The sequence below is a fragment of the Fomitiporia mediterranea genome (assembly GCF_000271605.1).
Source record: "Fomitiporia mediterranea MF3/22 unplaced genomic scaffold FOMMEscaffold_2, whole genome shotgun sequence".
NCBI classification, from domain to species: Eukaryota; Fungi; Basidiomycota; class Agaricomycetes; order Hymenochaetales; family Hymenochaetaceae; genus Fomitiporia; species Fomitiporia mediterranea.
In genome coordinates this window covers 2,003,402-2,020,076 of record NW_006760387.1, presented here as the reverse complement: position 1 = coordinate 2,020,076, position 16,675 = coordinate 2,003,402, and the positions used below count along the sequence as shown (strand labels likewise).

The window sequence follows — 16,675 nt, the reverse complement described above, 5'->3', positions numbered from 1 at the left end:
GCGTAAACTTGCCCCTGCAAATGAACATTAACTTTGTCCTCGATCACAGGGCCATGCTTCTTGTCGTCAATCGATTGAATATAACGATTCAGAGGAAGAACATGCCAATTTACCCGGTTCTCCGTGTCCAGAATCAGTCAGGGAATTATACTCCTTGTTTATCACGTCGGAACTCCTCCCGTCATCCCGGAAACTGTTTTTCGCACTTAAAAGATAGGCACCGAACATGCGTTCCTCGCGTAACCGCCACGCGCGGTTGACGCGAGTCTCGGACAGATTTCGCGAATCACGGTGAGCATGTATGCCTGGTAAACAGAGTGACCCCAGTACGCGCGATTATGTCGCGCCGATGCGCCTTGATAAATACACGAAGGGCTGTGGCGATTCCATCATGGTTGTGGAGATAAGGTGCGGAGACAGGCCGCGGGAGATGCTCTTTCGTTTCAAATACGGCATCACCCTTTCTGTGACCTGAAGTTATTAGAGACGGAAGCAAACCTTGTCACAACTCGCGATCGGCAGACCTTCCCACATTCGGAAGACGAGGGTGTAAAAGAACTTGAGCTGGGTTATTGTTCTGCATTTAGTTATCTTATACATCAACCTATACATTTACAACTTATTAATATTACAACACTGAACTGAACGCAGCCCGGGAAAGCCAACGTTCAGAAGCTGAAACACATGCACAACGTCCAATGCATACAGCCACGATCAAACAGCCAACGCCAGAAGCCAGCAAAACAAAAAAATTGCCGAGCACAAAGAATGTCCCGCCAGATCGTTCATGTGGAAATCTCAGCTAAGTCACTCGCTTGAGTGCTGCTGTCGGCGCTGCTGTCGTCGCAAGCCCCGGTCGTGCTTCTTCTGCGCCCGTCCCTGTCTCCCTTTCCAATTCCCATCCTTTGCTCCAGACCGATCATTTCGTAGCCGCTGTCTTTCTTTTCGGCGCATACGCCTTGACTGACGCGAATTAATAGCGTCTTGGCGGATGGCCTTTGCGCTCTCACGCACCTGGCTCGCCATGTTCATTACCTCCTCTCCCTTGTTTCGCAAACGTTCACCAGCAGCTTTGATAAAGTGCTCGCCCGCCTGGCGTAGACGTTTGGCGTTTTCCTTCGCGCGCATGTTACGGAACGAGAAGCTCGATAAGGCCACGCTTTTTGCATCCTTCATCTCAGCCTTCGCAGAGTTAATCTGGCGCCCGAGAGCATTCAAAAGCTCATCAATCGCCTCGTAAACCACAGTCATATCCCTTCCCGCAGCCTTCTTCAATGCCTTCCTCGTGGATGAAACAACGGCCAGTGAGTTGTGTACGGCACGTAGACTGAGTGATTTAATGCAATTTCCAGAAGGGCAACGCTCGGTAACTTTACCCGCATGTATCTGTGACGATGTGGACTCCTTGCTTCCTTTGCCTATGACGTTAACGGGCCAGACTATCAGGTCTCTAGGGATATATTCGCCTATGCCGAGATTGAGTTTGTTAGCCCATGATTGAGCTTTGGTCCGACCACTAGACGGCTCAGGGATGCTCGTGCTTGGTACTGACGACTCGGTCTTTACCGAAATAACTCCACGAACAATGTCAGTTAGCTTCAGCACGTCCGTCTTCCTGTCAATTGAAGCAAGAGCATTGCGTACAGACGCCTCTGTAATAATAGTCGCTAGAGGCGTATGCATGGGGCGACTAGCGCCAGTGACATCTTCTGACGGGATTAAGGAAGTTGAAAGTGTGCTGGTAAACTTCACTGAGGTAGCTGAGTCACTGGCAGTTGGTCTGCTCTTTATACAGATGAACGTGGGTGACGGTACTGAGCTCCTGTGGACTTGAAAGCCACCAATAGTGATAGCCAATAACGACGCTGCAACAAAAGCAAGTGTGTACCTAGTCACAACATCAATGCATGCGCAGATTAACCAGATTTGAATTAGAGGTCATACCATATATTGCCAAATAGTCGCACTCCCTCATAACCTTTACGTGACTCTTCCCTCACACCCGCCCTACTGAATACAATAGAGAAGGCTTGCGCTAAGGATGCTCGGTCGAGACGGTCTAATGCAGACACGTCCATAATAGCTTTGGGACATTTTGCATCCAATGTAATTATATCCTCTTTCGGAAGATCAAGCCTTTTCAAAGTATAACGAGCAGAGTCAATCGTAACTTGCTCTGAAAAAGCGGGCGAAGCAATTGGTGCCTCGGAACCGAAGTCCAAAGAAGAATGACTGATGAGGGGAAGATAGAAACTGTGTCTTGGAAGAACCGCAGACAAGCGCGCGGGAAGTAAAATGAGTGCTAAGGTTGGTATATCATCCGGTACACTAGTAGACTCCTGCAAAGGGTTAGTAAATGCAAGCATTTATCAGTTCAAATACGAACCATTTCGGAGGACTCTGACGTGCGATCAATAACGCGCACAGAATATTCTTGTTTGTCAACAGCGCCACTAGGGTCGCCAAAACGAAAATATCTGAAATAGTAGTGACGAGTAGAGTCTTCTTCGACGTATGAAGGTGTATCATTGTCCCGTTGCAAAAATAAAATCATAATCTTCTCTGCAGCGTTCCATTTCGATGAAGTCGCCGAACCATACAGGTAAAGATATAGGACACACTGCGCAGAGTCTGAAATTGCAGAAGCTGGAGCAGCTGGAGTCATTGTTTCATCGGCCATCTCCGAGACACTCAGCACTGCCGGAGGCTCAATATCTGCAAACGAGGATGATGTATCTTCTGTAATAGCATTCTCACAATGTTCTTCAACCGAGCTCGGTGGAGCCGATGCGTCTTGAGTGGCATGGTCGGAATCAAGATCCTCCCTAGAACTGAGTGGGTCAGGAAAAGACAGCCTAAGCTTGGATTGAGACTCCGTCAAGGAAGTATGCAAAGAAGATGCTCTTGAGCGGATCCTGGAAGCCCTAAGTGTCCCAACGAGGCTGCTATCAAGTGCATCGTTGACTATCTCGTCCTCGCTAGCTCGTGGGGCAACACTAGCATTAAGAGCCTCGGCGTCTTCAGGAGTCGCATCTGTGGCGTCAACGTCTAATGGACGCGTTTCCTCGCTCGATTGACTAGGCTGCCTGCTAATACCGTCTATGAATCCCTCCCACAAGTCTCCATCGACGCTGCCATCGATCGTATCCGCACGGGAAGACGGGCGGTCTGATATGGCTGTGAGAGGTGGGAAATCACTGTCGTCTTCCGTGCCAGATACTTGAGTCCATTCCGAGTCGTAGTCGGATAGACTGGAAGTCTCCTCATCTTCAAGACGGTCAGTATGTGGTGGCATGTGAGAAGAGAGAGCAGTGTGACTCGGTTTGCATTCGCTGCGGTGTGATCGTGCAAGAAGGGAAAGGGCATATATCATCAGTTTGTCATATAAGGCAATCCTGACAAAGCAAAGTACAGCAATCACGTAAATATGTCTTAAACGCGCAACTTTGCGCGTCTCAGTGGAAGTAGTGCATCAGTACATTTCCTGCCGTGTGCTAGTGATGCCTCGCGATATTATAAGCCACCTTCCTGAGGATGTTATCCAACTAATTGCTGTCTATTCCGACATAGCAGATGTGTTCGCTCTGAAACAGGCAAGTCTCTAGCCGATTGTAGATCTGCTGTAATATGTTCATAATACGTATCAATACGTGTCTAGACGTGTCGCAGTCTCAACGGACTCACAGAGTCAGACTATCTCTGGCATCGGCTCTTTCCTCGTGAAGAGCTTCCTCTCGATCTGCCTCCCTTTGTGGATTTCAGAAAAATCAGTGCATACGAGCTTCGTGCCTCCGCTCTCCGGGCCCTCAAGTTGCGTAACAATTGGTCCTGGAAACATCCAAGAGTGCGCGAGATTAATATCGTCGATCTGAATACATCACCTTACGATGGCGGCCTCGACGAGCTGAAACTACTGAATGGCGGGTCTATTCTCCTGGTCATCCGCCGCGATCGGCATTCTCAAAGGCCAATCATGTTCGTCTCCGTCTTTAACCTGATAAATGCCAGGAGACCACAACTGGCCGCACAACTTTCGTTGTCCGCATCTATGAAGGACTTCGATGCGTGTCTAGATCCTGAGGGGACGAGGCTTATACTTGCCGCTTCAGTTCATAAAGTCGATGCCGAGTGAGCAATTTATTATCATATGTCCATTTCGGACGTAGTTCACGCAAGGCCGGTAGAGCGCTTGAGGTATATTCCATACCCCTGCCTCTTGATACACCATCAGTGTGTACTGGGGCCCATGAGTTGGCTTATAGCTTCGAACTTATCGACGGGGGTCTCTTCCATAAAGTTTCAATACATGGAGACTTCCTCGCGGGTTCCTTTATTGATCAGCCTTTCGTGGCAGGCGTCCAATCTTCGCATGTTCTGGTCGTCAATTGGAAGACTCGCCAACAGATTACCATAACTCCCCCAGCTATTTCTGTAAGAATACCTTTCGTTCTGAACATTCCAAACCTTCTCTAATAACGAATCGGAAAAAACTATGTCCATAGAGTTTCGACCAGTTGGATATTAAGGTACTTCCGCCTTATCTCGGAATTGTTGCGGCATCCGTGGACAACTTTGACAACGCACAAGTAACCCTAGTTCCGCTGTCCGTTATTGCGTATGGCAGCGAGCTTGAAGAGCCGGAAAAGAGTGAAGCGAAGCAACGGACACTCCCACAGTTCCCGCACGCGATTGCACCGATAATGGACTTCTACGATATTGTTATATCGGATAACACGGGCTATGGTCCTTATGTGCCACCAACTTCCCTCTCGCTTATAGTCTTCCCTACGCTATCGCGGCTTGACGTACGACAGAGCAAAAAAGCACTTCACCTGCGGTTTTCTATTAGCCATGTGCCTGGTCCGATTTCCACTAATCCCGAAGCGGATGCGCCCTCCGAGCCCTCCGAGGAAGTTCCTTGTACGTCGATACAGTTGGAAAAGTCCGTGCCATTCGAGATCCCTGTCGGGTCATACCCGGAGTATCCGCAAGTCGGTGCAACTGGCCGACGGGGTGTTTGGCTCGAACAGTCCTTGAAATCGGATTACGTGCAGCTGTTACGTCTTGACTACGATCCTACTACGAATCAGGCACCTTCGGTAAGTGTACTGCTCCCGCCGCAACCGCAGTTTCCCTTCAAGTTGAGCTCGTGTCGTGCCCTTGCATTTGATGAATCGACAGGAAGACTATGCGTGGGACTTTATAATGGTTCTGTATACATTTTGGACTATGTTTAAGTATCTATTGTCGATTTGTCTTATTCAATAAGTCTCTCGGACTATTTTTTAGCACTTGATCCCGCGTTCCTGCTACCAGACTGCTCAGACTGTAGCATTCTTGTCGATACACGCTATATGCATAGTTCTCGGGTCTCCAATAAATACATGGTTCTCGTTTGCGTATAACAGAGTTAAACGCACCAAGTACAAAACAGACATCTTTCATGTTATGTACAAATTGAGTCTCCTGCTTTTGAGCTTATCTTAAATTGAAGAATAAATTCAATTCACCATTATCCATGTTTTCCTCCGCTCTTGCTAGTTAAATCAAACACATTAGGAGTACTATTTATCGTTGGACGGGATTTATCCACCGGTAATACTTGCCACTGTTTGTACAACATAATAAACATTTAAATGTCAAAACCTAGAACTTAGAAAGGCAACAGAAACTTGAAGGGGCATGCTGTTGAAGTTGCTGCATGATGGAGACAGAAGTCATTTACTATCTATCTATGATACATTCGAGTACTACACATTAATACAGAGCTATGCCTAAATACAATGCTGACAAGTCGTATCTTTCATATGTCCGAATTCCCTTGCTTGACATGGCGGACATCAGCAGCACTCTCTATGTCGTTCGAGGGTTGCAAGGCAAATAAGTTTGTACAAAGTACAAAGTACACAGAGATCTTGTCATTCCACAATACGTAGAAAACTTTGCAAGATAGACAGACAAACAAGCGGGCAAGAAAGTATTAATATTAAACCACATACAAAGGAATGAAGGGGAATCGGGGGAAGAAGAAAGAAAGAACGGAAACGGAAACGGAAAAGAAAAAAAAAGTCTGACGTGCGTTACGAACGGAGTCCAAGAATATGTGTATTGAAGTCCAGAAGCTGGGATGAAGGGAAGAAGGGATGAGGGGCAAATGGGCAATAATAGGGATATGTAATAATAAGAAATGGTATGGTGCAAGAAAATAAGACACGGGAAATAATTTTGCTCGTCCAGGAGTCATCCATAAACGAAAAGCAAACTATAATCCGAACAGCATCCCACACACCAACCCCACACCCACAACCAACATTACCTCCTCAACAATCGGTCCGCGTCCAAAAAAGAGGGAAAACCCCGAACTACTCTGTCCAGGCGGTACACCCAACGCGATCGAACTCGTCGGTACATGTTCAACACTCGTCAACACCGCCCCACTCTTATCGGTCACAATCAACGTAACCAACGTCGGAGGTGGGGTAATCACCGGTAACGCACTCGTATTAATATTCACCGGATCTCCCATAAGTATCGCACTATAATTGTCGTCACCTAATCCTGAAGTGACGATAGCACCGACTGATGCAGGGATGGAGGTGTTGAAGATGTATGGTGCGGTTGTGGCCGAAGGTGTAGAGAGGAGAGAGTTGGGGAGTGTTGTGGCGATTGTTAAGTGGAAGGAAGAGAAGAATGAGGAGATTTGTTGGGGTGTTTGGGTTATGGCGGTTGTGTTGGTGAGAGGGTAGAAGCCTATCATGGGTACTTCTTTGCCGTCAATGCCATAACTGAAGATTGAATATACAGTCCGTAAGAAGGGTGTACCCAATTGCCAGTCAATCCCGTCACCGGAGTTTTGGACTGCTCGAGGCCATGCGAGACAAGACGTCGGATTACCGGAGACGGGCCCGATGAGATAATCCGTAGGTTGTAAGGTAAGATTACCTTGCCTGTCAAGGAAAAATGAAAACAAAACTTAATGGTTGATGATGTGTTCACCGAAGTGATTAACTTACCCGAAATTGAACGAGAGCGTTATCTGAGTGTCACAGGGGACAGCCCACTGTCCGACTAAATGGCACTATCAGAACGGATCGTTTGCAGATTGTACACTGGCACTTACCCGTAGCATCTACTAAACGAGCTTCGCCAAACGCTTCAAATATGCGAGAAACATCCTGGTACGGTCCGAATATGCCATTTGTCCCACTGATCAACTTATGAGCCGAGGTTATTCATCAATAACATATTAAGGTGACGTACGCATCAATCAAAGCAAGGGACTGTTCGGTAATATTTGGATATGTTGGTTGGGTGTTCAGGTTCGTCCCATTAATCTTCAAGAGCCAGGTGAGAAATTCCCACAGCATGTTTATAGCAGAATACAACATACCCCGACCTCTGGTAAACGTACGACCCACTGGAGATAGCTGGAGGTATTGGTTTCGCTATTGAAGGGAGAAAACGGCAGGACTTTGTGCCACTCGATAGCGCTAAGATTATGCACGACATTAACGTCAATGGCACCTAATTTGAAGTCGTTTCAGGAAGAAATGCTAAGAATTGTACGAAGCAACCGTACCCAGAGCAATCGTTCCACCATCGTCTCGAGTAAGGCTAAGACCGAACAAAGGATAATCCAGTGCACCTTGTTGAGCGAGACTGTTTACAAATGGGGTTGCTTAAAACGAGTCAGGGAAAACACCCATTACACCAATGACAGGCACAGCATTAGACACACCATTTACTGCTGTGGACGAGAACGATGAAAGGCGCGGAAAACCCATGCCGAGCACACCGCTGATGTCGCTATCCAGCTTCACATTGGTCGAATTGACAAGTCCTGATAGTTGATTTAAGATAAGTAATTAGAGAATAAAATGCGATATTTCGCATGAACTTACCGAACACTTGATTAACGTTACTGAGGTTTCCCAGCTGAACAGTTTCTGTGGCCAAGAATCCTGACGAACCTGAGGGTAACATCCATTAAATGGGGTATACCAAAAATTGCAAATAGAACAACAGACTTGATCCATCGGCGAAAGACAGACTGAACGCGCTCTGGTTGCCGTTCACAGCGCCAAAGGAGGGGCTATGATATAAGAGAGGATAGCTTGGTGAAGACTTGCATACGTCTGAGCCTGAACATGTGGACGCCAGTAGCCAGAAATCGGAGGAGGCCGTATCTACGGCTACGCGAAAGCTGATATTGCCAGCTTGTATAATCGTGTAATAGGAACTAAGAGAAAGGTGAAAGGGAATTAAAAACGCGTCATTTGAAGACCAGCCTCTCGATAACGAACCTGCGATCGTCACTTAGAGTAAGCCCAAGGACAGTTGACGACGCGTTTGCTGGATTGAAGTCTCGCCGCTTCAATCCTGACGGGGCTGATAGTCTCTTCAGGAGCTCAGTTGGCGGCGCCTCTGCGGATCGAATACCGGGTGCCGAAGACGAAGCATAATATGCGACGACAGTATCGAGCAAAAAGAACAAAAGGATAAGTGGAAGAGAGGCGAGCATTACGATTCCATACGGAGCTAGGGCTGAGGACTCAGATACAGACAAGTAGGTAGTCGGTGTATGAGAGCAAGCTAGAGCATCGGAGTTGGAGGGCTTGAGCAGTGCAGAAGAGCGGGCGCCGAAATGAGAAAGGACAGTTTAGCCCACGCGTGCGGCAATCCGTTGCTGTCGCGTCACGTGGCTTGTGATCGACGCTGGGCCTGACACGCAACTCGTTTCAACTGAACTGACACGTTAGCGCGTCTCGCTGCCGCAAGTCACACTCTCTTCGGTCTTTCTCCTCTGGTTCCTCCGTTTGCTAATGCCTCAGTATCTCTTCTCTCTTTGTTTGTTACTATTATGCATAACGTATTGCGTTGCTGCGGATTACTACAAAATACTCGGAGGTCAGCTGTTGCTTACACATGTGCTTGTTGTGTTATATTTTAAGCTTACTTTCTTCTCGTACACACACACCTATTGCATCCAGTCCACCGGGAAGCTTCCGACGCGGATATCAGGAAGGCTTACAAGAAACTCAGCAAAAAGTACCATCCGGACAAGAACAAAGATGAAGATGCTAAGGAGAAATTCGTGGAAATTTCTTATGGTTCGTCATGCTCGTAGTGGTCTGTATGCCGTACTTACACGAGTTTTTGTAAAGCCTATGAAGTTTTGTCGGATGAAACAGTATGTTCATTAAATATTGAAGTTATACGTTTGCTAATGTCCACCTGTGTAGAAACGCCAAATATACGACCGACATGGAGAGGTGTGGAATTTAAAATTCGTCAAGTTGCGACAATCGTGCTCAAAATTCGAAAAAATTAAATACAGGAAGGATTAAAGGCACACGAAGGCGGCCAGCACCACGCAAACCCCTTCGACATATTCGCGAATTTCTTCGGCGGTCGTGCGTCTCGCCAAATACCATGCTACAACGAGCAAGGCTAATTTGATGTTATTTATATTCTTTAGACCCACACCATGACCAAGTCCGCAAGGGACCGACGTCCTTGACGGAGTTCGAAGTATCACTGGCCGACATGTACGTACTTCGTTGATCTGACAGGCTTCTTGAGGTTCTAACTTCTGATCCTTTCTTCAGGTACACGGGTGCAAGCATAGACGTTCGTACCTTTAATTATTAAACTCCACATCGACCAGAAAAAGTACATATTTACTAACTTTCATATAATTTATATACGCATACATATAAATCCAGTTCATGATCAAGAAGAAAATCCTCTGCGACCACTGTCGCGGCTCAGGCGCCGCCTCCGACTCCGACATCCACACCTGTCCCTCCTGCGGCGGTTCCGGCATCAAAATAGTCCGACAACAAATTTGGCCAGGTATGTTCGCGCAATCTCAAGCATCTTGTACAGAATGTTCTGGCCGAGGCCGAATCATCGCTCGCAAATGTCCACACTGCGGGGGGTCGAAGATCGTTGACCATACGCAACATTATACACTCGAAATTGCTAAGGGGATGCCGGAAGGGTATGAAGTAGTGTTTGAGGGAGAGGGAGATGAGAATCCGGATTGGGAGCCTGGGGATGTGGTGTTGAGGGTGAGGAGTAAGAGGGAGAAGGGAGGGTGGAGAAGAAAGGAGAGTAGTTTGTATTGGAGTCAGGTTATGGGTGTTGATGAGGTAATGTCACTTTTTCTCTCCACTCCCATGTTCGCGTTGTCTCATTAAAGCTTTGATTCACTTCGCCGCGTTGGTCATGTACTTCCAGGCCCTACTCGGCTTCGAACGTAACCTAACCCACCTAGACGGACACATCGTCACTCTCAAACGACAAGGCGTAACCCAACCAGGTTTCGTACAAACCATCAAAGGAGAGGGTATGCCAGTGTTCCAGGAGAATAAATTTGGCGACCTCTTTGTGGAGTATACGGTTGTCTTGCCTACTGAGATTTCGGCGGACTTGCGAAAAAGTGAGCCGCTCCCCCCTTCTCGATTTCGAACTCTGATAGAATACTGATTGGCTTTGTCCCGTTGATAGAATTGACAGAAGCGTTCCACCCACATGGACGTGGAAAGGATGAGTTATAGCATTCTCAACACTAGTAATGGTGTCGAAGTGTTGATAGAGCGTATGGACTTGCATGCGTTTTGTTTAGAGTGTACAGACTATAGTGGAATAATAGACTTCCTTTCAGCTTTTTCATTCGTCAACTCCCTGGTTTCGCGATTTATTTATTTATTTTTAGACTACAGATTCGCCACAACCACCAGTTCGTGATAGGCGGTACGATGCCGGGTCAAGGTATGAATTGGTATGCCAATTACAATCACAATCACAATTGCTGTCCAGAACGAATTCTAACACCCAACAGAGCATGTTTTTTAAGGGGAAAAAAGGTCTAGACGGGTCTTGATGAAAGGTTATTTTAAAGTCGCATTGCACTCACGTTTACGCTGCACATTGGCATTTTGGAAATGTCTGTCAGAGTTGAATGCGGCACAGAGAAGTATGGTATTATCCCTGGGAGTAAGGGATTGTGTCTACTGCTAGCTATTCACTTCATTTAACCCCCTTGTCTAGGAGGAACTTAATTTTGATATTGTCCCTAACAGCTTCTTCTCCCTCTCCCGGAAGTTTAAAATGTGCAGGCTTAATTTTGTTATTTTCCTTCTGAGACTCCTTGATAATGTAATCTTGGAAACCTCTATTGAGATCCATGACAGGTCTCCTTGTGGAGACAAAAAAGAAGGCACAGGGTAGAGAGAAACCTTTGCGGCGATGTAGATAGTTTATGGCCACAGCTGGGGACTGAGATCCACCAGCATGACAATGGACGAGAACCATGTTACTTCCTGTTGTCCCCTCATCGATAAATTGACAAGCTTCGTCAAGTATGTCCTCGATCTTTGCTTCCGCCTCATCCTCTAATTCAATTTTCTTTACAGTGATTTCGGGAGACAAGTCCTCTTCGGGACCCACCCCAATAGACAACACATGTGTAATATGGTTTTCAAGGAGGAAGGGTTTGCAGGCGGCTGGACGTGAACCAACGAAGATTCCATACACAATATAATCGATGTCAATAAGAGGGTTTAAGGAAAGGAAATGGTTAGGGCATCTGTAGAGCTTTTCATGGTGATGTGGATGTACCCTTTGTTCTGTGCTCTTTCACTCTTGACTTGACATGGCTGTAATTGCTGTTAGTAGTTACCAGTACATTGCAAAAAAGGCTAAGCTCTTGTTTGGTCATGTATGCCAGTAAATTATATAAAATTTGTGAATTATATACCTGTACATGTACCCCACTTCCAAAATGACATGTAACTACAAGATACTGCAAGAACTACAAGACTTATACAACATATATTTAATAAATAGTAAGATATGTCTTGTAGATAACTAAAAGTGTATGTATTCCTCCTCCAATATGACAATACAGTAATATTCTTCTAGATTTCTGTAATAGCTGGTAGATTCTTGTATGAACTTATAGGTATAATATAGTACTGTAAGGCTAGCTCATATAATAAGCACCTTGTCACACCATTTATATATTTAAAATATAATATATTAAATAGCTAATATACATGTAATGCTATCTACAATTGGCACTGGTAGTAGGAGGAAGGTGGGTTGACGAATGCGAGTGAGGATGCGGATGGGCGTCAGAAAGAGTGTGAACGTGAGATGACTCCAACTCCATGTTGACGTCAATCGGATTTGGTGCGTTGTGCTGCTGCTGTTGCTGCTAGTTGTTTTTGTTGTTATTCGTTGTATTCGTTGATGAGAATGATGAAGTCGGCCAATTTGAGGTTACAGCGTTCGCGTCAATAACAATGGCGATGCTAATAAGCAGAGCAAGTAGTGTAGCGATTGCAGGCGTGAGTCCATGACGTTTGTTTAATGTGTCAAACAATGCGAGATGCCAGGGATGCAGGGTTGACGAGAAGAGAGTAGATGAGAGACGAAATTGCCAAATTGCCAAGTGACTAACAAACAAGTGGGCCCAATGAGCGATGATGGGCGTCGGATTAAGAACGGGTGAGAGTGCAAGAAAGACAAAATGGTCAGTGGCAATTCAGTTGACAACGAAGGGAAACACTCGGTGGTGGTAGATGTACAAAAAAAGAGACGCCCAGCAAGGCAAAGTTATGGTTAGACGAACGAAGGTAGGCAAGCAGGGCAGGGGTGAAGGGACGCAGGAAGAGAGAAAAAGAAGGAAGCACTGGCACCACAAGCACAGGACGTGCTCAGCACAGAGGAATGTAAATGCGTGCAGTGTGAGCCTATCATGAGTGATGTCAAACATTGAACGAGTGGGGAAGGAGAATGTGTACAGAGTAAGAGAGGGTGGCATAATGGGAGTAGACATACATGTACATTGTCGCAAGTGTGTGCTCGTCAATTACAGTATTGCTTGTGCTGCACAGCAGAAAGGAGTATGCAAATACATGGAGTTATTGAAGAAGTCGTTCAGCATTGATCAATAATGTAGATGCACGAATGCAAATGCAAAAAGGAAGGCAAACGTAAAAAAAGGACAACAAGAGGAGGTGATGCAAGAGACAGAGCAAGGAGTGAGAGGGACAGAAGGCAGACAAAAAGTTGGGAGGAGAAGGATGAGCAACTATTGTGCAGATTATCATGAAGTAGACTGGCTGCTTATGCTTTACGTTGAAGGACAGTGTAATCAGCTGGGTGGCATCATTGCAGGATCTGAGGCCCAGCGCAGGCATCGCAGCAGCGGGTTGGAGAGACGAGTGCAGTGATGTTTATTGCCTATGTTGTTGCAGGCAGAGTGCCTGCTGGTAGGACGCTTGCAAGCGGAGGACTTGACTAGAGACTCAGAGAACAGAAGCAACAACATAGTGTTGGGGGCAGAGGGTTGGGGAGATGGTGAAGGTAGGAGGTAAAGGAGTGACGAAGAGAAATGCATCATTATATGCTCTCGATTCTCAGCTTTGATTACATAAGCAAAGGGCGAAGGAAGAGCGTGTGCTCAAATAATTTATACACATTGAATATTTGGTTATAGATACATTGTATCTATTATAAAATATATTATAAATACAGTTAGTTCTATTGTAATAATATAACACAATAATAAATTAAGGCTACAAATTCTTTACTAATTCCTTACATGTTCAGCCTTCAGGACATCTGTTGCAAAAGTTTGGCACTGGCAGTAAGGCTAATTAGAGAGTCGCATTCGTAGCATATGTTAGATAAGGATCGGCACAATCACAGATTACCTAGAAGAACCTCATACAGACATGATTGAGCTTTAAGCACAGACTCTACTCAGACTTTTTGTATAGCTGACTTGACTTGTTTTCCTTTTATTCGAATTGCATTCTATAAATTATTATTACTACTTAAGTATAAGTCTCTGTATTCCTTTCTTTGAATTACAATGTGTATATTATAAGTGCCATAGTATTGTAATACAATGATAATCCATGTAGTGAATTTATATGAGACAAACAGTATTATTCCTCAAGTGTAAGGTACTGCATTTATTTTGTTTAGAATGTAATTCATATGATACACTGATTGAAACTATGTTTCACATATCTAATAAATTTATATGTATTATAATGCACTAACAACAGCTGTGTTTAGTTGACATGACACAATTATACTTGTATATTACTGACATTAACTGGCAAGTCTTGTATTTTCAATGTATTATTAAACAATACTAATAATTGTCTGACAGAGACATTACAAATCTTGTACTACATTATACTGTCTACAAGTTCATACATGTATTTAGCCTTTTTTGCGATGTACCTATGTGGTGGATGCAACTGGTCAGCATATTATGTAAGTGGCGAAGAGCAAAGGAATACGTACAATGAGAGGGCAACATTGCTTGTATCCGTTCTGACGTCTAGTCCGATTTTTCGCATTAATTTGTAATTTCCAGTTCGATGTAAACACCTTGCCAGAACACGAGTTGCTGTGACAATCATGATTTATAACTGTAGTCCAAACCGTCTCGTTACTAAACAAAGCATGTGTCTCAAGGAAGACAGAGTTTTATTGGAAGATTATTTTCAAACCCTCTGCACACACGTTTATACCACACACTGGCCGTATTCATGGGTATGTATACATAATCAGACGTAGGCGCTGTAAGTATCCTGCGTCTAGGCTTGTATCAATTAGTAAACTTATTCATTTCCATTCCAGATTTCCAACCCTTGTGTCTTTTGTGGACGCCACTCAACATATTACTTACCGGTAATTTCTCAACTATAAAAGTTGGGATGGTAATAGCCCTACACTATAGCTGAGCGACTTGAGATATACTAGAAATTATTACGTTTTATAATTCAGAACTGAATACAAAATGGAGAACACATAATTCTTTCGAGTATAAAAGAGTGTCTATTCTTTATCTGTCAATTCGAACTTAATCTTGATATTGTCCTTGCTGACTTCTTCGGGAGGTTCAAGCGAAATGCCTATTTCTTGTTCTAATCTCTTTATGTTTGTCTTTAAATAATCTTTGTCCAGCCCGTATGCGACTGCTATGGGTTTATGATCACCTGGAAGTCTGAAATGTTCAGGCTTTATATTGATGTTGTCCTTTTTGCACACCTCATATATGTACTTTTTGAAGCCTGCATCGGGACTAATTCCTGGTCTTCTTTTAGCAACAAAAAAGTAAGAACAGGGCATTGAGAATCCCTTGCGACGATATAAATAATTTATAACTACTGCAGGGGATCGAGATGATCCAAGGAAACAGTGAACTAGAACCATGTTATTTCCCTTGGTTCCTTCGTCGATAAACTGACAAGCTTCGTCGAGGATGTCCTCGAACTTTACTCTGTCATTGTCTTCGAGCACGATTTTCTTTACGGTGATCTCGGGAGGTAAGTCGTCTTCAGTATGCTCCCCAAGAGATAGGACGTGTGTAATGTGGTTTTGTAGCAGGAAGTGTTTGCATGTGGCATTGTGCGAGCCAACAAATATTCCATACGCAATATAATTGATAGCATAATCGGGGATCCTTTCGTGTCTGGGGCATCGGTAATGGGTTTCCTTGTGGTGGTGGTGTACTTTTCGGTCTGTGGTGCTGTCTCGTATAGACATGGCTGGGCTTGCTGCTACTTGTGAACAATGATTGCCAGTGGTCAATATACCGCGTAAGTAGCAAGAAGTTGGAGAATACTTAGGCCGGGAGGCTGACCTTGACTTGTTCTTTTTTATCAAATGTAGTTCTAGTAAGTAGTCCCTAAGAACCTGTTCAATTGCTCGGCTTGTCTTACTGATATAGATGCTGATAGAGAAGGTACAATGCAAACAATCATTCAATTAAGTGCATTCACTTTAAGCAATCTAGTACTTCCTTCTATATTACATACAGGCAAAGTAGATAGATGAGGAATATGAAGAATTGATCAAACTATACTAGAATTTGTACAATGAATAGTAGATAACGAAATCAATCATAATTAGTCTATGTTTGATCAAAACTGTAGCACATGTATTAATACAAAGTATATGAATTAGTATGAAAGGGTTTGTAAAATCAGCAAACATAAAAAAGGGGTACTACTACTATCAAAGCAAAGTGATTTCCCAAGATTTTCATTAGTATAAATTAGTTTCAAATCAGTAAAGTATTATAAAAAAGGACAAGTGTTATCAATGCAAAGTAATCTACCAAGATCTTCCAAGATTTGCATTAGTACAAAAGGATATATAAATTAGCAAAGTGATTTCCCAAGATTTTCATTAGTATAAATCAGTTTCAAATCAGTAAAGTATTACAAAAAAGGACAAGTGTTATTACTGCCCTTTTCATAAGTATTGTCACACCTGTGTTTCACATGCTCTAACACATTTGAACCAAAACAGTAAAAACTCAAGTAAATAGCAAATTTCTCTGTCAATTCTGTATGTTTCATGCTCAATTAGTACTTAAAAAAAAGTGCTAGATTGCAAATGTAGATTTATGTAGAAATATTTGCAATTTGTTGCTTGTGTGTGTCAGAACAGAACAAACAACTTTACAAGGCCTTACTCTAAAGAGTTGTCCAGACTGATTACAAAATTATTCCTCCTCACACAAGTCATAATAAATTTTTATTCTAGTCTATAAATCAAGTATATATACATGGAACTGCTCTGGCAAAGTTTTGTGTTATTTTGTACAGTATTTGTGTAGGAAACATTAGGCAATCTT

At 44.1% G+C, this 16,675-nt stretch overlaps 6 protein-coding genes across 6 annotated transcripts; 2 read left to right on the top strand and 4 right to left on the bottom strand.

Moving 5' to 3' along the window:
• Positions 1-556: 556 nt before the first annotated feature.
• On the bottom strand, positions 557-3,332 carry FOMMEDRAFT_138485 (uncharacterized protein). The gene is made up of 3 exons (XM_007262776.1): positions 2,387-3,332; positions 1,945-2,339; positions 557-1,888 (listed from the first exon to the last, which is right to left on the bottom strand). The coding sequence occupies exons 1-3, from the start codon at positions 3,293-3,295 to the stop codon at positions 808-810; spliced, it is 2,385 nt and encodes a 794-aa protein (XP_007262838.1). The 5' UTR covers positions 3,296-3,332; the 3' UTR covers positions 557-807.
• A 165-nt stretch (positions 3,333-3,497) lies between these two features.
• Positions 3,498-5,350, top strand: FOMMEDRAFT_17082 (uncharacterized protein; the record flags this gene model as incomplete). Its single annotated transcript, XM_007262775.1, has 4 exons — positions 3,498-3,593; positions 3,659-4,128; positions 4,185-4,431; positions 4,503-5,350. The coding sequence occupies 4 exons, from the start codon at positions 3,501-3,503 to the stop codon at positions 5,235-5,237; spliced, it is 1,545 nt and encodes a 514-aa protein (XP_007262837.1). The 3' UTR covers positions 5,238-5,350.
• Positions 5,351-6,028: 678 nt separating this feature from the next.
• Positions 6,029-8,525, bottom strand: FOMMEDRAFT_165332 (acid protease). Its single transcript, XM_007262774.1, has 10 exons — positions 8,304-8,525; positions 8,028-8,239; positions 7,902-7,970; positions 7,739-7,840; positions 7,580-7,678; positions 7,391-7,524; positions 7,261-7,334; positions 7,121-7,206; positions 7,014-7,068; positions 6,029-6,947 (listed from the first exon to the last, which is right to left on the bottom strand). The coding sequence occupies exons 1-10, from the start codon at positions 8,519-8,521 to the stop codon at positions 6,263-6,265; spliced, it is 1,734 nt and encodes a 577-aa protein (XP_007262836.1). The 5' UTR covers positions 8,522-8,525; the 3' UTR covers positions 6,029-6,262.
• A 266-nt stretch (positions 8,526-8,791) lies between these two features.
• On the top strand, positions 8,792-10,785 carry FOMMEDRAFT_117431 (DnaJ-domain-containing protein). Its single transcript, XM_007262773.1, has 10 exons — positions 8,792-8,907; positions 8,991-9,110; positions 9,165-9,190; positions 9,243-9,272; positions 9,338-9,413; positions 9,479-9,548; positions 9,609-9,630; positions 9,726-10,154; positions 10,243-10,444; positions 10,513-10,785. Exons 1-10 carry the CDS (start codon positions 8,823-8,825, stop codon positions 10,560-10,562), a joined length of 1,110 nt encoding a protein of 369 aa, XP_007262835.1. The 5' UTR covers positions 8,792-8,822; the 3' UTR covers positions 10,563-10,785.
• Positions 10,786-11,160: 375 nt separating this feature from the next.
• Positions 11,161-11,532, bottom strand: FOMMEDRAFT_47838 (phosphatases II; the record flags this gene model as incomplete). Its single annotated transcript, XM_007262772.1, has 1 exon — positions 11,161-11,532. A coding segment is annotated over one exon (372 nt), but the record flags the coding sequence as incomplete, so codon positions are not given.
• Positions 11,533-15,099: 3,567 nt separating this feature from the next.
• On the bottom strand, positions 15,100-15,462 carry FOMMEDRAFT_63939 (phosphatases II; the record flags this gene model as incomplete). The annotated part of the gene is made up of 1 exon (XM_007262771.1): positions 15,100-15,462. A coding segment is annotated over one exon (363 nt), but the record flags the coding sequence as incomplete, so codon positions are not given.
• Between the last annotated feature and the right edge of the window lie 1,213 nt (positions 15,463-16,675).

Excerpts from the sequence above, each read along its gene's own strand:
- FOMMEDRAFT_117431 (XM_007262773.1), top strand. The coding sequence starts at position 8,823 with ATGCCTCAGTATCTCTTCTCTCTTTGTTTGTTACTATTATGCATAACG. Across the intron at positions 9,549-9,608 it reads GAAGTATCACTGGCCGACAT|GTACACGGGTGCAAGCATAG; the intron begins GTACGTACTTCG and ends TCCTTTCTTCAG. Across the intron at positions 9,631-9,725 it reads ACACGGGTGCAAGCATAGAC|TTCATGATCAAGAAGAAAAT; the intron begins GTTCGTACCTTT and ends ATATAAATCCAG.
- FOMMEDRAFT_165332 (XM_007262774.1), bottom strand. The coding sequence starts at position 8,521 with ATGCTCGCCTCTCTTCCACTTATCCTTTTGTTCTTTTTGCTCGATACT. Across the intron at positions 8,240-8,303 it reads ACTCTAAGTGACGATCGCAG|TTCCTATTACACGATTATAC; the intron begins GTTCGTTATCGA and ends CCTTTCTCTTAG. Across the intron at positions 7,207-7,260 it reads TCCCTTGCTTTGATTGATGC|TGGGACAAATGGCATATTCG; the intron begins GTACGTCACCTT and ends TAAGTTGATCAG.
- FOMMEDRAFT_138485 (XM_007262776.1), bottom strand. The coding sequence starts at position 3,295 with ATGCCACCACATACTGACCGTCTTGAAGATGAGGAGACTTCCAGTCTA. Across the intron at positions 2,340-2,386 it reads CGTCAGAGTCCTCCGAAATG|GAGTCTACTAGTGTACCGGA; the intron begins GTTCGTATTTGA and ends AACCCTTTGCAG. Across the intron at positions 1,889-1,944 it reads CGACTATTTGGCAATATATG|GTACACACTTGCTTTTGTTG; the intron begins GTATGACCTCTA and ends TGTTGTGACTAG.